Source organism: Colias croceus, chromosome 15 (assembly GCF_905220415.1).
Source record: "Colias croceus chromosome 15, ilColCroc2.1".
Classification (NCBI taxonomy): Eukaryota; Metazoa; Arthropoda; class Insecta; order Lepidoptera; family Pieridae; genus Colias; species Colias croceus.
The window spans coordinates 2,105,190-2,123,017 of NC_059551.1; the positions used below are offsets into that span (position 1 = coordinate 2,105,190).

At 32.8% G+C, this 17,828-nt stretch overlaps 3 protein-coding genes across 3 annotated transcripts; 2 read left to right on the forward strand and 1 right to left on the reverse strand.

Moving 5' to 3' along the window:
* The first annotated feature begins 185 nt into the window (after positions 1–185).
* Positions 186–10,470, forward strand: LOC123697690 (26S proteasome regulatory subunit 7). The gene is made up of 10 exons (XM_045644223.1): positions 186–385; positions 473–510; positions 592–765; positions 1,157–1,296; positions 2,341–2,509; positions 4,258–4,390; positions 5,523–5,649; positions 8,882–8,978; positions 9,439–9,647; positions 10,288–10,470. Exons 1-10 carry the CDS (start codon positions 313–315, stop codon positions 10,430–10,432), a joined length of 1,305 nt encoding a protein of 434 aa, XP_045500179.1. The 5' UTR covers positions 186–312; the 3' UTR covers positions 10,433–10,470.
* Positions 10,471–11,019: 549 nt separating this feature from the next.
* Positions 11,020–14,793, forward strand: LOC123697693. Its single transcript, XM_045644225.1, has 9 exons — positions 11,020–11,138; positions 11,365–11,496; positions 11,813–11,938; positions 12,312–12,484; positions 13,134–13,284; positions 13,554–13,630; positions 13,985–14,162; positions 14,240–14,504; positions 14,588–14,793. Exons 1-9 carry the CDS (start codon positions 11,127–11,129, stop codon positions 14,725–14,727), a joined length of 1,254 nt encoding a protein of 417 aa, XP_045500181.1. The 5' UTR covers positions 11,020–11,126; the 3' UTR covers positions 14,728–14,793.
* LOC123697680 (TBC1 domain family member 31) lies at positions 14,787–17,248 on the reverse strand. Its single transcript, XM_045644198.1, has one exon. It carries the CDS (start codon positions 17,217–17,219, stop codon positions 14,832–14,834), a length of 2,388 nt encoding a protein of 795 aa, XP_045500154.1. The 5' UTR covers positions 17,220–17,248; the 3' UTR covers positions 14,787–14,831.
* Between the last annotated feature and the right edge of the window lie 580 nt (positions 17,249–17,828).

A 17,828-nucleotide genomic window follows, 5' to 3' on the forward strand; every position in this document is an offset into this window, starting at 1 on the left:
TTTAATTTTTTAATTAATTTAAGACAATTAAAAATACTAGAATTCTTATTCTGAAACATACAGTATATAAAAATAGTGTACTTGGTGTACATCTTTTTTTAACATATTATAGAACTGATTCATTGCACTTAGAATTTTCCTTTTTACGGCTTTGCATTATAGGGCTAAAAATTATTACTTCATATTGTTATGGTGACTCCGTGACTTGTAGAATAAATTTCATAAAATTTTAAAATATATTATTGTTTATCTCCTCATAATAAATACAGATTATTTCTTTAAAACCGCGAGTTTTTCAAAAAAGAAAACAAAATGCCTGATCATTTAGGAGATGATATGCGAAAAGTTAAAGATGACAAAGAAGAACCTGAAAAAGAAATCAAATGTAAGACTATCTAATAATCTCTTTTAAATTGTGTTTTATTTTCGTTTCGATTGTTCTTTTAATAACAATGTCTTTGCAAATTTTCAGCCCTCGATGAAGGAGACATTGCACTCTTAAAATCATATGTAAGTTTTATCATGTTTATAGTAAATTACAGCCTTAATATTCATATGCCCAATAATAATAAGCTATATTTCATACCTTAGGGACAAGGTCAATACACAAAGATCATCAAGGAAGTGGAAGAAGGCATCCAAACAGTGATGAAGAGGGTCAATGAACTGACTGGTATCAAGGAGTCAGACACAGGTCTAGCGCCGCCTGCTTTATGGGATTTAGCAGCTGATAAACAGACATTACAAAATGAACAACCGTTACAGGTATTTTTCTTACTTTAAATTCAGTCTATTACAATATACGTTAAATTAAAGTAGCGGATAATGATTGTCTTAAAACTTCAAATTTCAGTGACCTGTTGTTTTAACCCATTGAGCCCCGAGCGGCTCGATCGGTCCACGACACAATAGATTGTCTATTGTGTCTGTGATTCCGGGGCCTGAGTTATTAAAAATGTTGTTAGTCACTTTATGCTAGAGTGGAAAGTGGTATCTGTTAATACAAGTTTAAATAACATATTCTACATGATAATTTTACCAGCAATAAGTACAGTATAATAGTACCTTGTGTTTTAACTATAAATTAATACAATGAAATGTCTTAATAAAGGGATAATGAAACTATTTCTATAACGATAAACTTATAATTCAACAGGTAGCAAGATGTACAAAGATAATCAACGCTGATTCAAATGATCCTAAATACATAATCAATGTAAAGCAATTCGCAAAGTTTGTTGTGGACCTTGCAGACTCTGTCGCTCCCACTGATATTGAAGAGGGTATGCGAGTTGGGTAAGTTATAAGGATATTTTTACCAGTTTCATGTTTTTAGTTTATTTTTTTATAATGTTGCAGTAAAATTTAATTAACAATATTACTCATGATCAAGAAATCTCACATTTTACTTAAAATTTACTTGCTAATAAATTGGCTTATTATGTTATATTTGTTAGTCCTTCTGAAGAGAGAAGTTTTGAAACAAAATAGTATTGAATGCAATTTAATACAAAAATACAGGCATGTTTTTATTATTTGGTCTGTTATATTTCATTTACTTACTGTAGATTTACCACAAACACTAGCGCGGACGTACATGGACTGCTTTAAGCAGTTGAGAGTGACTGCTTGCAGCCCGAACTGCGCGGTTGGTAGCAACAGCTCGAGCAGTCAACGACTGACCGTTCAGCCCTTAACTACTCGAGCTGCCCATGTACGGCCGCTCTTAGACTTTTAAATCTTGTCAATACTTTTGGAGACACAGTACATGAAATCTGTTTTGAGTAAACAGTATTTCAAAAACATGTCTCCTACAGTAAAGTTCACTGCGAAAAGCTCAATACAATGAGTATTGTAATTGGGATATTACTTTGAACTATAATCTACTGAATAAAATAATATGTAGTTTTTGTATCAGTAAAGAACAAAATGTTGTTAATAATAATTAACAGAACTATAATAAGTTCAAATACTTGGTAAAAAATTAAACTATGTAATAAACTCTTTTTCAATAAACATAAAGTGTAATAAAAACGATATGCTGAGCCTACATGTCAGAAGTGAAACTTCTTTGTCAAGATTCAAAGATAGCAATATCGTTGCCATATTATTAATATGTGACTGTATTTTACTCTCAATGCGTCTAAAGAAGTTTCACTTCAGACTCTTCAGAAGTTTTTTTAATTATTTCGATGAATTATTCTAGTTCTGGTAAATTATGAGAATAATTAAATATAACCTCTTATTTAATATTCATATTCTTTCCATAATCTTTTCGCACATTATAATGAAATCAAACTAATACACCCTGGAATAATATTCACGTAATATTCATAACAGCGTCGATCGCAACAAGTACCAGATCCACATACCGCTGCCTCCTAAAATCGACCCCACGGTCACCATGATGCAGGTTGAAGAGAAGCCAGATGTGACGTACAGTGACGTGGGCGGCTGTAAGGAGCAGATCGAGAAGCTGAGGGAAGTGGTTGAGACTCCGCTGTTGCATGTAAGTTGATGCAGAGGCGGCTCGCCCTAAGGAGCGCTGGTGCAGTGAACTCCCATAAATAATTATAATAAAATCATACTCCTTAATTTCATTATTAATATTAATTATTACTATTTAAAATCAATCGTAATCGTAAAAAACTATTGGCAATACCAATGAATATATCCATCATTCCATCATCCCATACACCTGCAGGTATAATACTGTATTATAAAACGCGCGTAGCGGAGCGCTCACGATTGCGCTCCAATGAAAAAATATAATTATAGTACATTTTCTAATACGAAATCCAATAGGAGTGAAAGAGATAGTTTTGTCAGAGTCCTACGCGTGAAACAGAAGATTTTCTATGAAAAAATAGCAAAATTCGGAGCGCCGCTCCCGCAAACGTTGCCGGTTCGTTTTTACCGCGCGCCCGTACACAAGACAGCTATTTCGCGCGACGTTGCCTATATAAACAAACACTCTAGTCAACTTGACTGCACGCGCGCGAAATCGCGAATGTATATTCGGGAATTTTCTAATTGAAATCATAAGATACGTGTTGACTGTTGAAATAGCCTGTAGTTATCAGTATTACTTGTGAGTGTTAAAATGGACAATTATAATGTGGCGTTCATTAAGTGTGTTAAAACGTTACAAATTCCGCTTGAATTGAAAGCTAAGGGACCGCCACGGCCTGAACTTGACCTTACACAAAAATGTACCTACGACAAAAACGAAAACATAATATACGCGTGTGTTTAAATCCGAACAATATGTGAAAACAACGTGGTTGTGTGGTTGTGATGAACATGAAAGCAACAAACTATTTTGTTTTCCGTGTCTTTTATTTGAAGCGGGCGCGGCGGCCGAGGTGAGAGTGCTTGGACTGAAACGGGCGTTGACGACTTAGCTCATCTTTCAATCAAGATGAAAAAACATTCACAATCTCGGTAGGTACCTACCATTTGTCGAATGAACTGCAATTGGCGTCTATCGGACGACAAGACATTCGTAAAGCACTAGATTCCGCGTACCGAAAGTCAATACGCGAGTTCAATGACCGTGTCGATGAAAACATACATATTTTACGAAGGTTAATAGATTGTGTCAAGTTATAGATATTTTTGCACACCAAAAAGAAAGACGTATGCGTTTCCTTTATAAGCATTTTTTTAATTAAATTGTACTGCTTTACACCATGTATTTTCAGTGTTTTATTTCAAGTGAACACCCATAAAATTTTGTCACGAGCCGCCTCTGAGTTGAAGTTCTTAGATTATGATAAATAGTGCGAGTACTTATGTCTTTAGACGATACACAATCTATTTAAGCCTTACCTATAGGTAGTAAATTACAGTATTTATGTGGAACATTAAGATTGTGCTTTTGAAGTTTTGATTTACTTGAATTAAAACTATAACCATTTGTTGATGTACTGTTGAAATGAGTATAATAAGTAAATGAGTATTGTATTGTATAAATAATTATATTGGGTAAGTATTATGGTAATGAACATCCTAAATCTTTGTTAAGTTGCACAATGTTTCGTAATAACTTTCCTTTGTTATCTATAAACATAAAATTCTTGTGCTCCGTAAACAAATTAAGAACATTTTAAAGGTAGTTTGTAAGGTTAGGTTTTAAAGGTTTGTATCGCATAGTGATAAAGGTCACCCGACAGGACAATGCTTACTTGATCAGCGAGTATTGACTTTACACATTACATAAATCATTTTTATTGAATTCTCTTTTTATCCCCACAGCCGGAGAAATTCGTGAAGCTAGGTATCGAGCCACCAAAGGGTGTGTTATTGTTCGGCCCGCCCGGTACCGGCAAGACGTTGTGTGCGAGAGCAGTCGCTAATAGAACTGATGCCTGCTTCATTAGAGTTATCGGTAAGTGTGAAAGTGTTATTATCTTTCGACTGCTTATGTAAAGTATGTTCCTACCGGAGATTTCAGATTTAGTCGTGTGGATGATATTGCGCTTTTTTTAATATATTTTTTACATGAGGTGGCACAATATACATACTAGGTATGTTGTTAAGTGAGTCAGCTGAGTCTTGCAATATATACTATATTGCAAGAGCGTCGTCATCAAAAATATGTTTTTTTATATGTTATTTTATGTTTACTTTAAAAAAAAAATGTTACTTAACGTAATTTATGTTCTCGCGGCCAGATATAGGGTCGTAATATGGAAGTACTGCAAAAGTTCTAAATGATCATTAAATTATGTTTTCCATAATTATAGCTGAATTTGCTCGTGGATTATAATTTAAAATTATTACGATATCTAATATATATTATAAAGGCGAAAGTTTGTAAGTATGGATGTATGGATGTTTGTTACTCTTTCATGTAAAAACTACTGAACCGATTACAATGAAATTTAGCACACATATAGAGGGTAACATGGATTAACACATAGGATAGTTTTTATCCCGGAAATCTCACGGGAACGGGAACTATGCGGGTTTTCCTTTGCAAACGCGGGCGAAGCCGTGGGCGGAAATCTAGTTATTTATAATGGTAAAGCCTTGAGAAATTTGAGTCAAACAAAATGGAGTGTAAAGAAAGAGTACCGCACATGAACTTCGTCGGTGTTCTGATACAACTCTCCAACATTATTCCATGGATCACAATGAACAACTATATTGGTTTGAGCTTACCAATAAGGCTACACGTTGTGGTACAATTTATGCTAAAAATTTTATATTGTATATTGTATGTGGAATAATCAAATGGTGAATAATGCTTTATAAACAGATAAATGATTTGTTTGTTACCCCTGTTTCTCTATTTTTTATTCTATAACTTGTGGTTAATTCCTGAATTGGAAATGACCCATTTTAAAAAGATAGTTTGCTTTAAAATCGTAGCATATAGCTTCGAATAGAAATAAATATTACACCACTAAAATATTACACATTAAAAAAATGTTTAAAATTAATTCCGCAATGTTTTATTTTTGTATTTTTTTAAAACTACACTTAAAAATCTTATTTTAATTATCTATTTTTAATAGGTTCTGAGCTGGTACAAAAGTACGTGGGCGAAGGAGCGCGTATGGTGCGCGAGTTGTTCGAAATGGCGCGAAGCAAGAAGGCGTGTCTCATTTTCTTTGATGAAATCGACGCCATTGGTGGAGCGAGGTGGGTGGTTCTTGTATTCAATGTGGATTTTTTTTTAGGTTAAAAAAACTTGTGTGTTGTTGTTCTGTTACAGTTTGGTTACTTACTTATTTTTTTTATGCATCTTTAATAAAAACATGATTAATTATAGTTCTATTTTACCAAATATTAGACAACAAAAGTCTCTTTTTTAAATTACCTACATTAAAAAGTCAATTTTTTATTTTCAAATTGAATTTCGCCCACATAGCCATCTTAGTTTAGCCATCATTTATGACAATCAGCTCATGATATTATTTAACATGTAACTGTTTTTTTTTAATATATCAATGTTTACATTTTTTTATTTAGTATGGAGAGTATGGATATTCACTGCACTTGAATACAGTCACTGTATGGCACAACTCTCCTATAATAATATAATTAAAATCACAATTTTCTTCTCTATTGGCACAAGTATTGCCAATAGGCATAAGGATTGTGGTACATTTTAGTGATCGTTACATTTTTTTAAATACTTATCACTACATAGTATAATACAAAGTCGCTTTCTCTGTCCCTATGTCCATTTGTATGCTTAAATCTTTAAAACTACGCAACGGATTTTGATGCAGTTTTTTTAAATAGATAGAGTGATTCAAGAGGAAGGTTTTAGTATGTAATTTATTAGGTTTTAGACAAAGCGGGCGAAGCCGCGGGCGGTATGCGAGTTATAAATAAATGAACAACTGTATAGATTATAATAGATAAATCTATATATTTGTTCATTTATTTATTTTTATTTATCATACTTTATTGTACAAAAGGCGGCCTTGTTGCTACACAGCAACAAGTTACACAGTACAGTCACAGTTGACAGATATGTACTACGTACATACAGTTAGGAAACTAAGCCCCTGCGATGAAATTATGACGTATAGGTAGCTATAGGGCTGTTACCTTTTTGGTATTTAACTGACTTCAAAAATAAAGGAGGAGGTTATCAATTCGGCTTGTATATTTCTGTTTGCTTTTTTTTCACAGATGATTTTGTGGTAATTTTGAGATTAAAACCCGTTAAAATACAAAAATGGTGTACTTAGCCTAAATATGAATTTAGAAGAAGAAACAATCCGTATAAATATACCTTGTAAAAGTAAATACTTTTTTTCAGTGCTATATTTCGAAATCTTGTTTTGTTATGGACGACCAAGGGTATTTAATGTACCTAAATTATTTATGATGCTTGATATTTGTATGATACATATATTCAATAATAATTATTTTAAACCAGAATTAACAATACTTGTATGTAGGTATACCTACTAAATTATTTTTAAAACGATAAATTAAATTAAATTAAAAAACACAAAATATGCAAAAATAAATTAAAATTATTATTATACGAGCATAGAATGTATATAAATACCTTTTTGTTTTAGGATGAAAAAGAAAATAGTTTGACAGGCTTAGTGATTGACAAAGTGGTAAAGTCACGTATCGATAAAAATACAATAATTATAATATCTATCTTTTTCTTCCCTAATATTTACGTAATTATGCACATAAATTTAAACAAGATTTTTTAAAGGTTTCCATTTTTTTAGATTTTCGTGCTCTTCTAGATTGCGTAAAAAATAGATACGATCTTTAAACAGACTGGACTCCTAATAGGTACTATTTGCAGCTATCATTTTGGTAGAAAATATGTCAACATAATTTAAAACTCATACTGCCACTATAGAAATTAATAAAATTAACTGCGTTAAAAACAACCGACTTCAAAAACGGAAAAGTAAAAAATAAAAAAGATTTGATATTATTAATTGCTACATATTATTTAGATGTGCTATTTATTAAATAGGTTTGATGTCGGTGCACGGGCTTAATACTAATCGCTTAGTGTTTGGCACCGACTTCAAACCTATTTAATAAATAGCACATCTAAATAATATGTAGCAATTAATAATATCAAATCTTTTTTATTTTTTACTTTTCCGTTTTTGAAGTCGGTTGTTTTTAACGCAGTTAATTTTATTTAATACTTTTTAGTGTAATTTTCAACACGAATCAAACGAGCCCAAACTCGATAAAGTTGAGTCAATATATTACTGAGTTCCTATGGCCACCTTCCGATTCCATCATCAAATCAGCTCTATGTCATGATAATGTTTCATCGCTATCCAATTTACACACTTATACAAAATTTCAGCTCAATCGGTTACCGGGAAGTGAATCAAAGTTACTTGCTACATTCCAATTAAGTCATCGAATACAGACAAAAATGCTCATAAAATAAAAACTACTGGGCCTAGCCGAATAAAATTTTTATGGGACCAATTCGACACCATCCTGCATCGAACAAAAAAAGAATCACGTAAATCGGTTCAGAAACCTCGGAGTAATCGGTGTACATACATAAAAAAAAAAAAAAAAAAAAAAAATATACCGGCCGAATTGATAACCTCCTCCTTTTTTTGAAGTCGGTTAAAAAATAGTCTCTTTTTTACTTGTAGTCAGATACGGTATTTACAAATATATTTATTGAAAGGGCTACAAACTGAAACAATCGATATTTATTTAATGTGAAATGACATCACTTTAAACTTTTTTCTATACTATGTATCTTTGTCATTCAAAATCTGTGGATGTGTCACCCGCTACTATCGATCCCCCTCAATACCCTCCTAAACACGCTTGATGGGGGGGGAGCCATTTCGAACATTTTGTATGAAGTTTCCTTAATGTATGTATCTGTATATTGTGGTACAGTTTAAGCGATAACGCAAATATATAACATATTTAAGTATATAGATTTGTTTATTTCATATGGAGAGTAAAGAAAGAACACCGCACGTGAATATAGTCGGTGTTTTGATACAACTCTCCTATATAAAATATTTTTAAAATCACAATATTTACACAGTCCACCTAATGGCACAAGTATTGCTAATAGGTAGGTAACAAGGTTGTGGTACATTTTATATGAATTTTTTATAAATTTCATTTGTAATAGAAAAAAAGATCGTGTGATCTTGCCAAAATCGTTGCCTTACTCCATGACGTGACGGTATTGCTATGACGCGACCTTTAAAATTCCATTACTAGCGACCAAACTGCCTTCCGCACATTTACTTTGTAAACTTGTAAAGAAAACAATATGTATTTTTTGAGAAAGTTTTTAATACATAAATTCGTGTTTACATCAATATATTTACAAGACATACTGAAAAATTGCACGAAATGTAAGTATACAAAATATGTTGTGATGCAGATTCGATGATGGGGCCGGTGGTGATAACGAAGTGCAGAGAACCATGTTGGAGTTGATCAACCAGCTGGACGGGTTCGACCCACGTGGTAACATTAAGGTTAGATTATTATGGATGTACATAGATATATAGGGTGTTGTGATTGTTCGAAAAAAATTGAAGTGACAAGCTTGCCGCCGGTGACCGGTCGTGGTGGAAAACCCTGAGGGAGGCCTTTGTCCAGCAGTGGACGTCCCACGGCTGACACGACGACTAGCTTGCATCTTTGTATAAATATTTTCATTTTCATATTTAGGTTTCATTACTACAGTTTTATAATGTTGCTTACAAATAGCACAATTAATTAAGTAACAGGCTACAAACAAAATTTATAACATAGCTATATCTTCTTTATTGTGTATGATACTTATTTAATCACAATGCATTGTATTCAATTTATTATGTTGTTACATATTGTAAACTTGAAAGATTTGATAGAATGAAAGTCAAATTATCTGAAAAAAATTGCAACTTTTTTCGCTGACCCTACCCTCAAAACTAACTAAAAACTCCTATCCAGGTGCTAATGGCCACAAATCGTCCGGACACACTAGACCCCGCCCTCATGAGGCCCGGTCGTCTGGACCGCAAGGTGGAGTTCGGTCTCCCGGACCTGGAGGGTCGAGCGCATATATTCCGCATACACGCGAGGTCCATGAGCGTGGAGAGGGATATACGTTTCGATCTGTTGGCCAGATTGTGCCCTAATTCTACGGGAGCCGAAATTAGGTAAGTTGTTAAAAATCAATAGATAATACCAATAGGTGAAGTTAAATTTCATTTTCTATAGATTGTCTATAAACAATGTAAGGTTTACTTTTAATATAACACTTAATTATACTCCTAAAAATAGCTGATGTAACAACTAATAATACTATAATTTTTATTATAGATTTAACTTTGTGAAATAATGTTGGCTTAGTTACCATTAAATTCAAAAATTATTTATTTGGAACAAAACATTAAGGCTACTTACATGTTCATTCTAATCTATACTTAATATTATAAAGCTGAAGAGTTTGTTTGTTTGAACGCGCTAATCTCAGGAACTACTGGTCCGATTTGAAAAATTATTTCGGTGTTAGACAGCCCATATATCGAGGCAGGCTATAGACTATTATATCATCACGCTAAGACCAATAGGAACGGAGCATCGCGGGAAAAACCGCGGGGCATAGCTAGTATCAGTAATATCTTTGTAATACATGTTTTCACAGCTTCCTGATTCTTATTACCTAAATTTGTTTACCTTACCCGTCAGTTATAACGACAAATAATGTATGAAAATTTTCGTCCAAAAGTGTCAAATAAGCTATCAGGAATATTATCAGCAAGTCCTAAATGTTATTAATCAATAATTTTTTTATAGGTCGGTATGTACCGAAGCGGGTATGTTCGCGATCCGCGCTCGCCGCAAAGTGGCCACAGAGAAGGATTTCCTAGAAGCAGTCAATAAGGTCATCAAGAGCTATGCCAAGTTCTCCGCTACTCCAAGATACATGACCTACAATTAATCTAGAATCAATATATTGTGAATTATTCATACATTAAACGATGTTTTATTTTTGAACACCCTGTACCTTTAGTTATTTTGAATAAAGTAAATTAAAAGTATTAAAAAGGTAAATAAAAGGATACCAGCTGAATTGAGAACCTCCTCCTTTTTTTGAAGTCGGTTACAAACGTGTCGAGTTTGTCGGTAGACGGTAACTGAATTTATTTTTTCTTATAATAAACTAGAATAACTTCGTGAAATAACTCTTATTTCACGAAGTTATTTTAGTTATTCTGCTAATTATTTAATTAAAATATCAACGTTCGAAAACATTACAGAATATATCGTATTTGCTACCCATTTTTTTTTTAATTTATATTTAAATAGTAAATCAATACATTTAATGATAAAAAATTGTAAAGTAGTTTAACGGACGAACTCACTAAAAATAAGATTAAATTTTGTCGTTACATATTAAATTACGTACGTACGCACGTAATTTTTAAAATATCTTAGAGAAATTGATGACATCACAATTTTAGGTCTGCGATTGAATATACTCTGTGGTTTGTCAAGTTACAATTATTAATAAATTCGGACTACCCTCATTCACAATTATTGAAACTTATTTCAACCGCTAAGTAAAGGCGTTTTCGGTGTTTTCTTAAATTATATTGATAATTTTTAAGAAAAGCATATTAAGATAAAACAATATGACGAAAACGGTAAGTACTGATTCTCATAACTATACGAAATAATAGAATATTTATCTCTTGTATGTTAAAACAATTCATTGATTTGACTTTTATAATATTATGATCACAGATTATGATAAATTATCAAGTCACATTGGATTACAAATCTTTCTATTTGAACTGAATTCAAAATATGTAAATTGTAAATCCTTCCTTATAGAAATGTAGAAAATCGTTCTCTTGAAATAATTTTTAGGACGCTTACTCCGATGTGGTTGAATTATGCGCATTACTGCAATGTTTGGGTTTTGGTGTAAAATCATTGGATACGAGAGATGGAAACATGAGTCAAGAAGTTGGTGCCAAAACTATTACTATAAATTGCCAGGTACGTGTTTTAAAAAATGAAATTTGTTATTACAAAATTTTCATAATAACAATTAAAGAACTGAGTAAGTATATATTCGATTCATATTGTTATTACATACACTAGCTGTTCCTCACGGTTTTACCCGCCTCTTTCCGTTCATTTCTGTTTTAGCGTGAGAATTAGCCTTAGCCTTCGATAAATAGGCTATCTAGCAGTGAAATAACTTTACAAATCGGACCCGTAGTTCCTGAGATTTGCGCGTACAAACCATCTTTACAACTATATTATATGAGTATAGATTTCTTAATTATGATAGGTATAATTATAATTACAGGCCTCTGGACTCCTAGTTGTTATGGAAAGCACAGACGCATCTTGCTCCTGTCCAATAAATGCTAACGAAAGCAACAGTGGATTTTGGCAGGTTTCTGGTGTAGCGGGTGGTAAACAATCAAATAAGGTGACGTTATTCTTTGGAGATATTTAGTAGGTATATTATAGGGATTGGTTTGTCTTTGAAGTCGTCCTAATAACGGCTGGCGCTGGACCGATTTTAATTAAATTTTTATGTGGAGTCGAGAATGATTTATTTTTAAACTCAAAACTCAAACTCAAACTCAAACTCATTTATTTGGCACCAATTTTGACAAACAATGTAATTAAATAAAAAACGAACAAAAAGAAGAAATACAAAATAAAAATAAAATTAAAATTAAAAGCAAATAAAGTTAATGTGATGCCAAAAGGGAATTTACAATTATTTTGCAATTCGAATGCAAGTTAAGAAAATGCTCGTTTTAAATTTATATCAATCGTTTATATCATTTTTTTAGGAAAGTGGTAGCGGTATATTGGGAAGTCTTCCGAGAGCACAACGCGATCGGTTAACTAAAGAATTACAGGATATTATAAAATTCATAAAAGAACACAATGAGACAGAAGCTGATAAGCCTAAGGAAGGCAATAAGTCCACTAGTATGATAGAACTGAAGACACCTGAGAAACGGTAAATACTTAATACATTAATCTTTTTTTATACTTACGTTATTTTATACTTACGTTATATATTATATTTATTAGATATTTTATACTTACGTTACTTTACGTTATTTATGAATTAAATAGGTACGTTTAGCATTTAAGTGTAAGTATTACACCGTTCTTTACATTTCCGCAAAAGTAAGTTTAAACCCTGTTTGTACCTAGCTATCGAAACAAAACCCTTAGCACTTTAAACAGATAATAACTAATAAGAACTTTGTTTTCTGTAAAATATTACTGAAAAAATGAAATAAACTATTGTTTATTGAAAAAATGAAATAAACTATTGTCTAGACTATTTCATTGTTTCATGTGTTCATATTATTGTCGGGGCTTGTTATATGCGGGTGTAATAAAAGATAAATATATATGCAAAGGTTACTTATATTTCAATAACTACATACTTATATTTATTTGTAACTTATGTACCTAATTAAAATTTAACCTATGCGACCAACCCGCGTTCCGACAAGCCCATAACTGTTCATGCATAGCGCACGAACTGTTTATATACGAGTTACCGTGTGTGCTTTCTTTGTATTACACTTGAAATTCGATAGCTCGTAAATTGGCTTGTCGTCGCTACATTATGTAATAGATATTTCCGTTTTTAGACATTTCCAACTGAAATCTGAAACACCAGCTCGTTATCGTTCCTTGGACACGTTGACTGCAACAGAGGACGGACCTCAGTCGCTGCCGGCCCCAGGTCTCTTACAAAGACAACTTTTAAATGAACACCATGACGCAAACATCGAGAAAAAGGTAAAATATGTTGTGGCTTATCCTATCCTAATATTATAAATTTAAAAATTGTGAAAGTTAGGATGGATGTTTGTTATTCTTTCACGCAGATACTACTGAACCGATTACTATGAAATCTGGTGTGTAGGTAGCTTATCCCAGATATCCCACAGGAACGGGAACTACGGGTGCCTTATTAATGTGATAATAACTTACTTCAACTACCAAACTTGTTCGGTTATCTGTATGATATGAAACTTGGTCATATTTTTATTATTTTCTTTCTTTAGGTAATGTGTCAAAGACAATGCACCTATACGCTAACATCTCCTCCTGGTAGTGTAAGAAGCAGAAATAAAACATCAAGGTAAGGTTAAAACAAAGTGATAGAAGACACTTACATTGAAATTCATGCCTCAGAAAACACGTGTGTAGTCAGATTTTTGTCCGATTTTTTTTAAATGAATGTCGTATGAGATGTTGATAGATGAAGTTTGCAGTGCATCTAATTATACCTGTAACTACTGTTTTCTCACACGAACTGCCTATGTTATCTACTATATAAAAATAAGTCGGGTTTTCCACGGTTTTGCATTCGTTGGGAAGGTCTCGGGGTCCGTGAGGTTAGCAAAGAAAAGGTGTCTATGTGGCGAAACGGAGTTCGCGCGGTTTGCTAGTAAGTTCTAAATTATTTTATGTATATAATGTGTTACATTTCTAGCCCCATACAAGTTCAAACTTCTTCAAATATTCTGGAAAGTCTAATAGCGGCTAAGAAAGGAGCTGAAGAAATACAAAATAAGCTAGCGAATGCTATCAGGGAGTTGTGTGAAGAGGGTAAAAACGATTCATCCTTGTCTTCGCTGGCACTTGATGTTTCAAAAATATCTGTGCTTAAGGTACGTAAGTTAGGAATATACTAGCTAAAGATTTATTTAGGCATTTGGTCAATACTTTTATCAAGAAAATTTTTCAGGGACATGATGGAAAAGCACAATTTTCTTCGAGTCCCAATTTATCGGCTTTAGCTAACGTCCACGACGATATAACAAAAAGATTAAAGAGAACCGAAAGTGCGTCAACATCAAACTTGGTCAGTAAAGCGACAGCGAAAGATAAACAATCCAGGCTGCGACGCATTTCACCGAATTTATTTAAGTTTAAAAAAGACAATCCTCCATCTGTAAGAATAGAGAAGAAACAAGACAAGTGTCAAGACGCTAAAACTAGTAAATCCAATAGTAAGCATCACCTTTTCAATAGATTATTTAATTATTTTGAAATAAAAGTGTGTAAATAAATTAAACAAAATGTATATTTTCAGGTCTATTTAAACCTAAAGGACTCACACCGTCTAGTACACCTAAACTAAACTCAGAGGCGTCCCCGAATTTAAGCGCATCGAGGAAAAAATTTAGTCATGTAAAATCTACAATCCCGCGACCAGCACCCAAGAAAGAATAATAACTTTGTTTTCCATTGTTTCTAATAATGGCTGGTTACTAAATAAAATGTGTGATTTCAACGTAATTATTTGTTTTCTTCGAATTTTCATCTGATTTATTAATTTAACTACCAGAAGATTCCGTATTTCTGCAATTGAGCAACAGTTTCTCAATTTCTTTTTCTAATTGATTATGCTTAGTTTCTTTCTTGCTTCTTGACATTGTTTCTCCTTTTTCATCATGTTTATTAGATTTTAAAGAAGTTTTGTGAGATTTCTTCGTGTGTATACTTGTTGGATATAAAATGCTTTCTATCAAGTCATGTTTTACTTTATTTTTCGTATAATCACCTCTGTTGTGTGCATGGTCATGTTTATTTTTACTTATGTGGTCTTCATCACTAATTGCTGATTTAGTTTCCGATTCACTATGTACTCTATTATAGATTTCTCTTCGTTGGCTTTGTGTCGTTAATTCTTTCAAAGTGTAGTTTTCCCTCTTATTTTTCTTTTTCTCTTTTCTAGCTATTTTTAAACAGATTGTTGCTTTAGGATAACCTGTAAATTGTTGGTAACAAAGGCCTTTTTCTAATGATGTAAATGTCTTAAAAAAACGTCTAGGATGAATATCTTCCGGCGTTTCATTTAATAACATGTAAGCCTTCTTTATAAATATCTTCTTGTCTATAGGATTTTGCTTGTGAAAAAAGTTTTCTAAATCTTCGTGTGATTTTAATCTCTTTATTACGTTTTTCTGAATTATATTGTATGATACAACAGCCATAAGAATAAATGCTGGTTCATTACTGATAATATGATCCCAGAGTATGAGCCACTCTGAACAAGTCAATACCTCACTGAAAGCAGTTTCTAAAATACTCAAGGCATAGATTTGACTTGTAACTCCAAGGTGGCAAAAGTGATTTAATAATTGCGGATCGTGTTCCGCCAGAATATTTTCAATAATTGCCAAAATGCTCAAGGGAGGAAATGGAGCATACTCAAACCAAAGTTGACATTGATTAATTAGGACTGTTGCAACACATTCAAATAGCAACAGTGGATCTTTTTGCAAAACTTTTACGAAGGGAAATACGAAGCCCGGGAGAAATTTAAGTACTCCAAACAATGGACACCAATGGGCAAGACAGGACAGCAGTCTCTTTAAACTCTTAAGGGTCATAGAGCTATGAATTGTAAATTGTTTTTCAATATCTTTGTATGCTGGATGAATACCTTTGTCAACTAGGCTCGAATAAGCAAGCTTATTTTTAGGAGTATCTAATAATGAGCGCCAAATAACAGATCTAAATTTTTCTGGATATTCTCCATACTGCATTAGAATTCTTCTCAGTCTTGCACTGTCCATACAAGTGCGCATTCTTCTTTCAACTTCAAACTTTGTTGGTTTTTTGTGATTAGCATATTTGGTGTATCTGGCATCAGGTAAAGAAGTACTTGGTGTATCTTCATCTTCCTTGGATTCAAGAGCTAAGTCCATAACATAGGATGAATTGTAAATGTTGACTTCACCCAACTGTAATGTGCTTAGAAAATATTTACCAGTAGGGCTTACTACAAAATTTCTTATTGCTGATGATTCATTACATATTGCATGAATTATTTTAAGTGAATCAACATTGATAAAATAGAGGATACAATCACTGCTTAACATGCCAAGAATCTTATTTGAACCTCCATCAAAAACTTGTGGTATAAATGATATATGTTGGACACCAGAAATATTGTATTTTGATAGATTGATGGATTTTAATGCCTTCCAAGTATCCATGCTAAACAAAATTAAAATCGGAGATAAACCTGCCATTGCCATAGCCCTACCATTCATGGTGAATGCTATGCTTTTCATATGCTTTAATTCACTTGGAATAATTTGTTTGACTGATTTCATAGTTTCATGTCTCCATATCTGGATTGTATCATTCTGAAAACAGGATACCAGGTAATCTCCTGCCGGAGTAAACATTATCTGTTGTATTTGCGCACCAGTGTATGTGTTTAAAGTGAAATATTTCGTATAATTGGTGAGCTCCCATAAAATAGCTTCTACTGCACTTGCTGTGAGTAGATTATTCATTTTGTTATTTGAGAAAGAAATATGTTTGACCGGCGCACTATGCCCTGAAAGTGTAAGTGATATGGTACCACATTCAACATCCAGAAAAATAATATCATATTTTTTGTTAGCTACAATTAATACGTCGGATTTATGAGGGAAAAAATGCAATGCTGTACAAGGACCTTCACTAGTGAGTTTCCAAAACTTTAAATCTGCGAAATCTAGTATGAAAATGTTTCCTACATTATCGGCGCATGCTAATTTTTCTCGTGCATCATTAAACGAAGCTGTTGAAAATCTAATTCGTCGACTCTCTCCATTGGAGCTACGAACTGTGTGATGAAGTTGTAATATAACACCATCCTTTGGTTTAGATTTTATTTTTATATCAAACTTTTCAATGCAATCATGTATTTCAGGATTTTGATCCATTAACAAAGCTTTCTTGTCTGATTTTTAAATAAGAATTAATATAAAATGAATATTTGCAGACTTGTAATAAAAATTTTAAATTTGGCGGAATCAATAACATTACACTATAATAATGTGACACATATGACACCAGACATATATGACATAGTGGCACCTGGCAGTAAAAAATTACCACAATAATTTTTACAGTCGTAACAAGTTGTCGAGCTTTGTATTTTGAATACCGTCGTCATGGATACAGTGTTCTTCATTATAGGTAATAAAGGGGTACTCCACGGGTACTCTCATCCTCTTTAGAATGAAAACAGACAAGTTCGAATTTACGAAATTCAATATTTAGTATCAATTAAAGATTGTATAATGTATATTTAACATTTGGTTTACCATTGTTGCGTATTTTAATTAGTTCTAAACACGCTCTAAACAATTTTATCTAATGGTTCTTGTGAGGACAGGATCTGGGAAGATAAAATGTGTTGTCGAAGTTGTAATGGCCTTCTTTATTTAATATTTATCGACTAGCAACTTTATAAGATTTGACAGCAGTCAGCAACAGCACATGTGAATAGTCTTGAATAGTCTGTGCTCTGTGACAGTTTTGGACAGTTC

What these genes read in the sequence shown, in the direction of transcription:
- LOC123697690 (XM_045644223.1), top strand. Translation starts at nt 313, where the DNA reads ATGCCTGATCATTTAGGAGATGATATGCGAAAAGTTAAAGATGACAAA. An exon ending in TTGAGACTCCGCTGTTGCAT is followed by an intron (nt 2,510 to 4,257) that starts GTAAGTTGATGC and finishes TTATCCCCACAG; the next exon opens with CCGGAGAAATTCGTGAAGCT. An exon ending in TCTACGGGAGCCGAAATTAG is followed by an intron (nt 9,648 to 10,287) that starts GTAAGTTGTTAA and finishes ATTTTTTTATAG; the next exon opens with GTCGGTATGTACCGAAGCGG.
- LOC123697693 (XM_045644225.1), top strand. An exon ending in GTGGTAAACAATCAAATAAG is followed by an intron (nt 11,939 to 12,311) that starts GTGACGTTATTC and finishes TCATTTTTTTAG; the next exon opens with GAAAGTGGTAGCGGTATATT. An exon ending in AGCAGAAATAAAACATCAAG is followed by an intron (nt 13,631 to 13,984) that starts GTAAGGTTAAAA and finishes TTACATTTCTAG; the next exon opens with CCCCATACAAGTTCAAACTT.
- LOC123697680 (XM_045644198.1), bottom strand. Translation starts at nt 17,219, where the DNA reads ATGGATCAAAATCCTGAAATACATGATTGCATTGAAAAGTTTGATATA.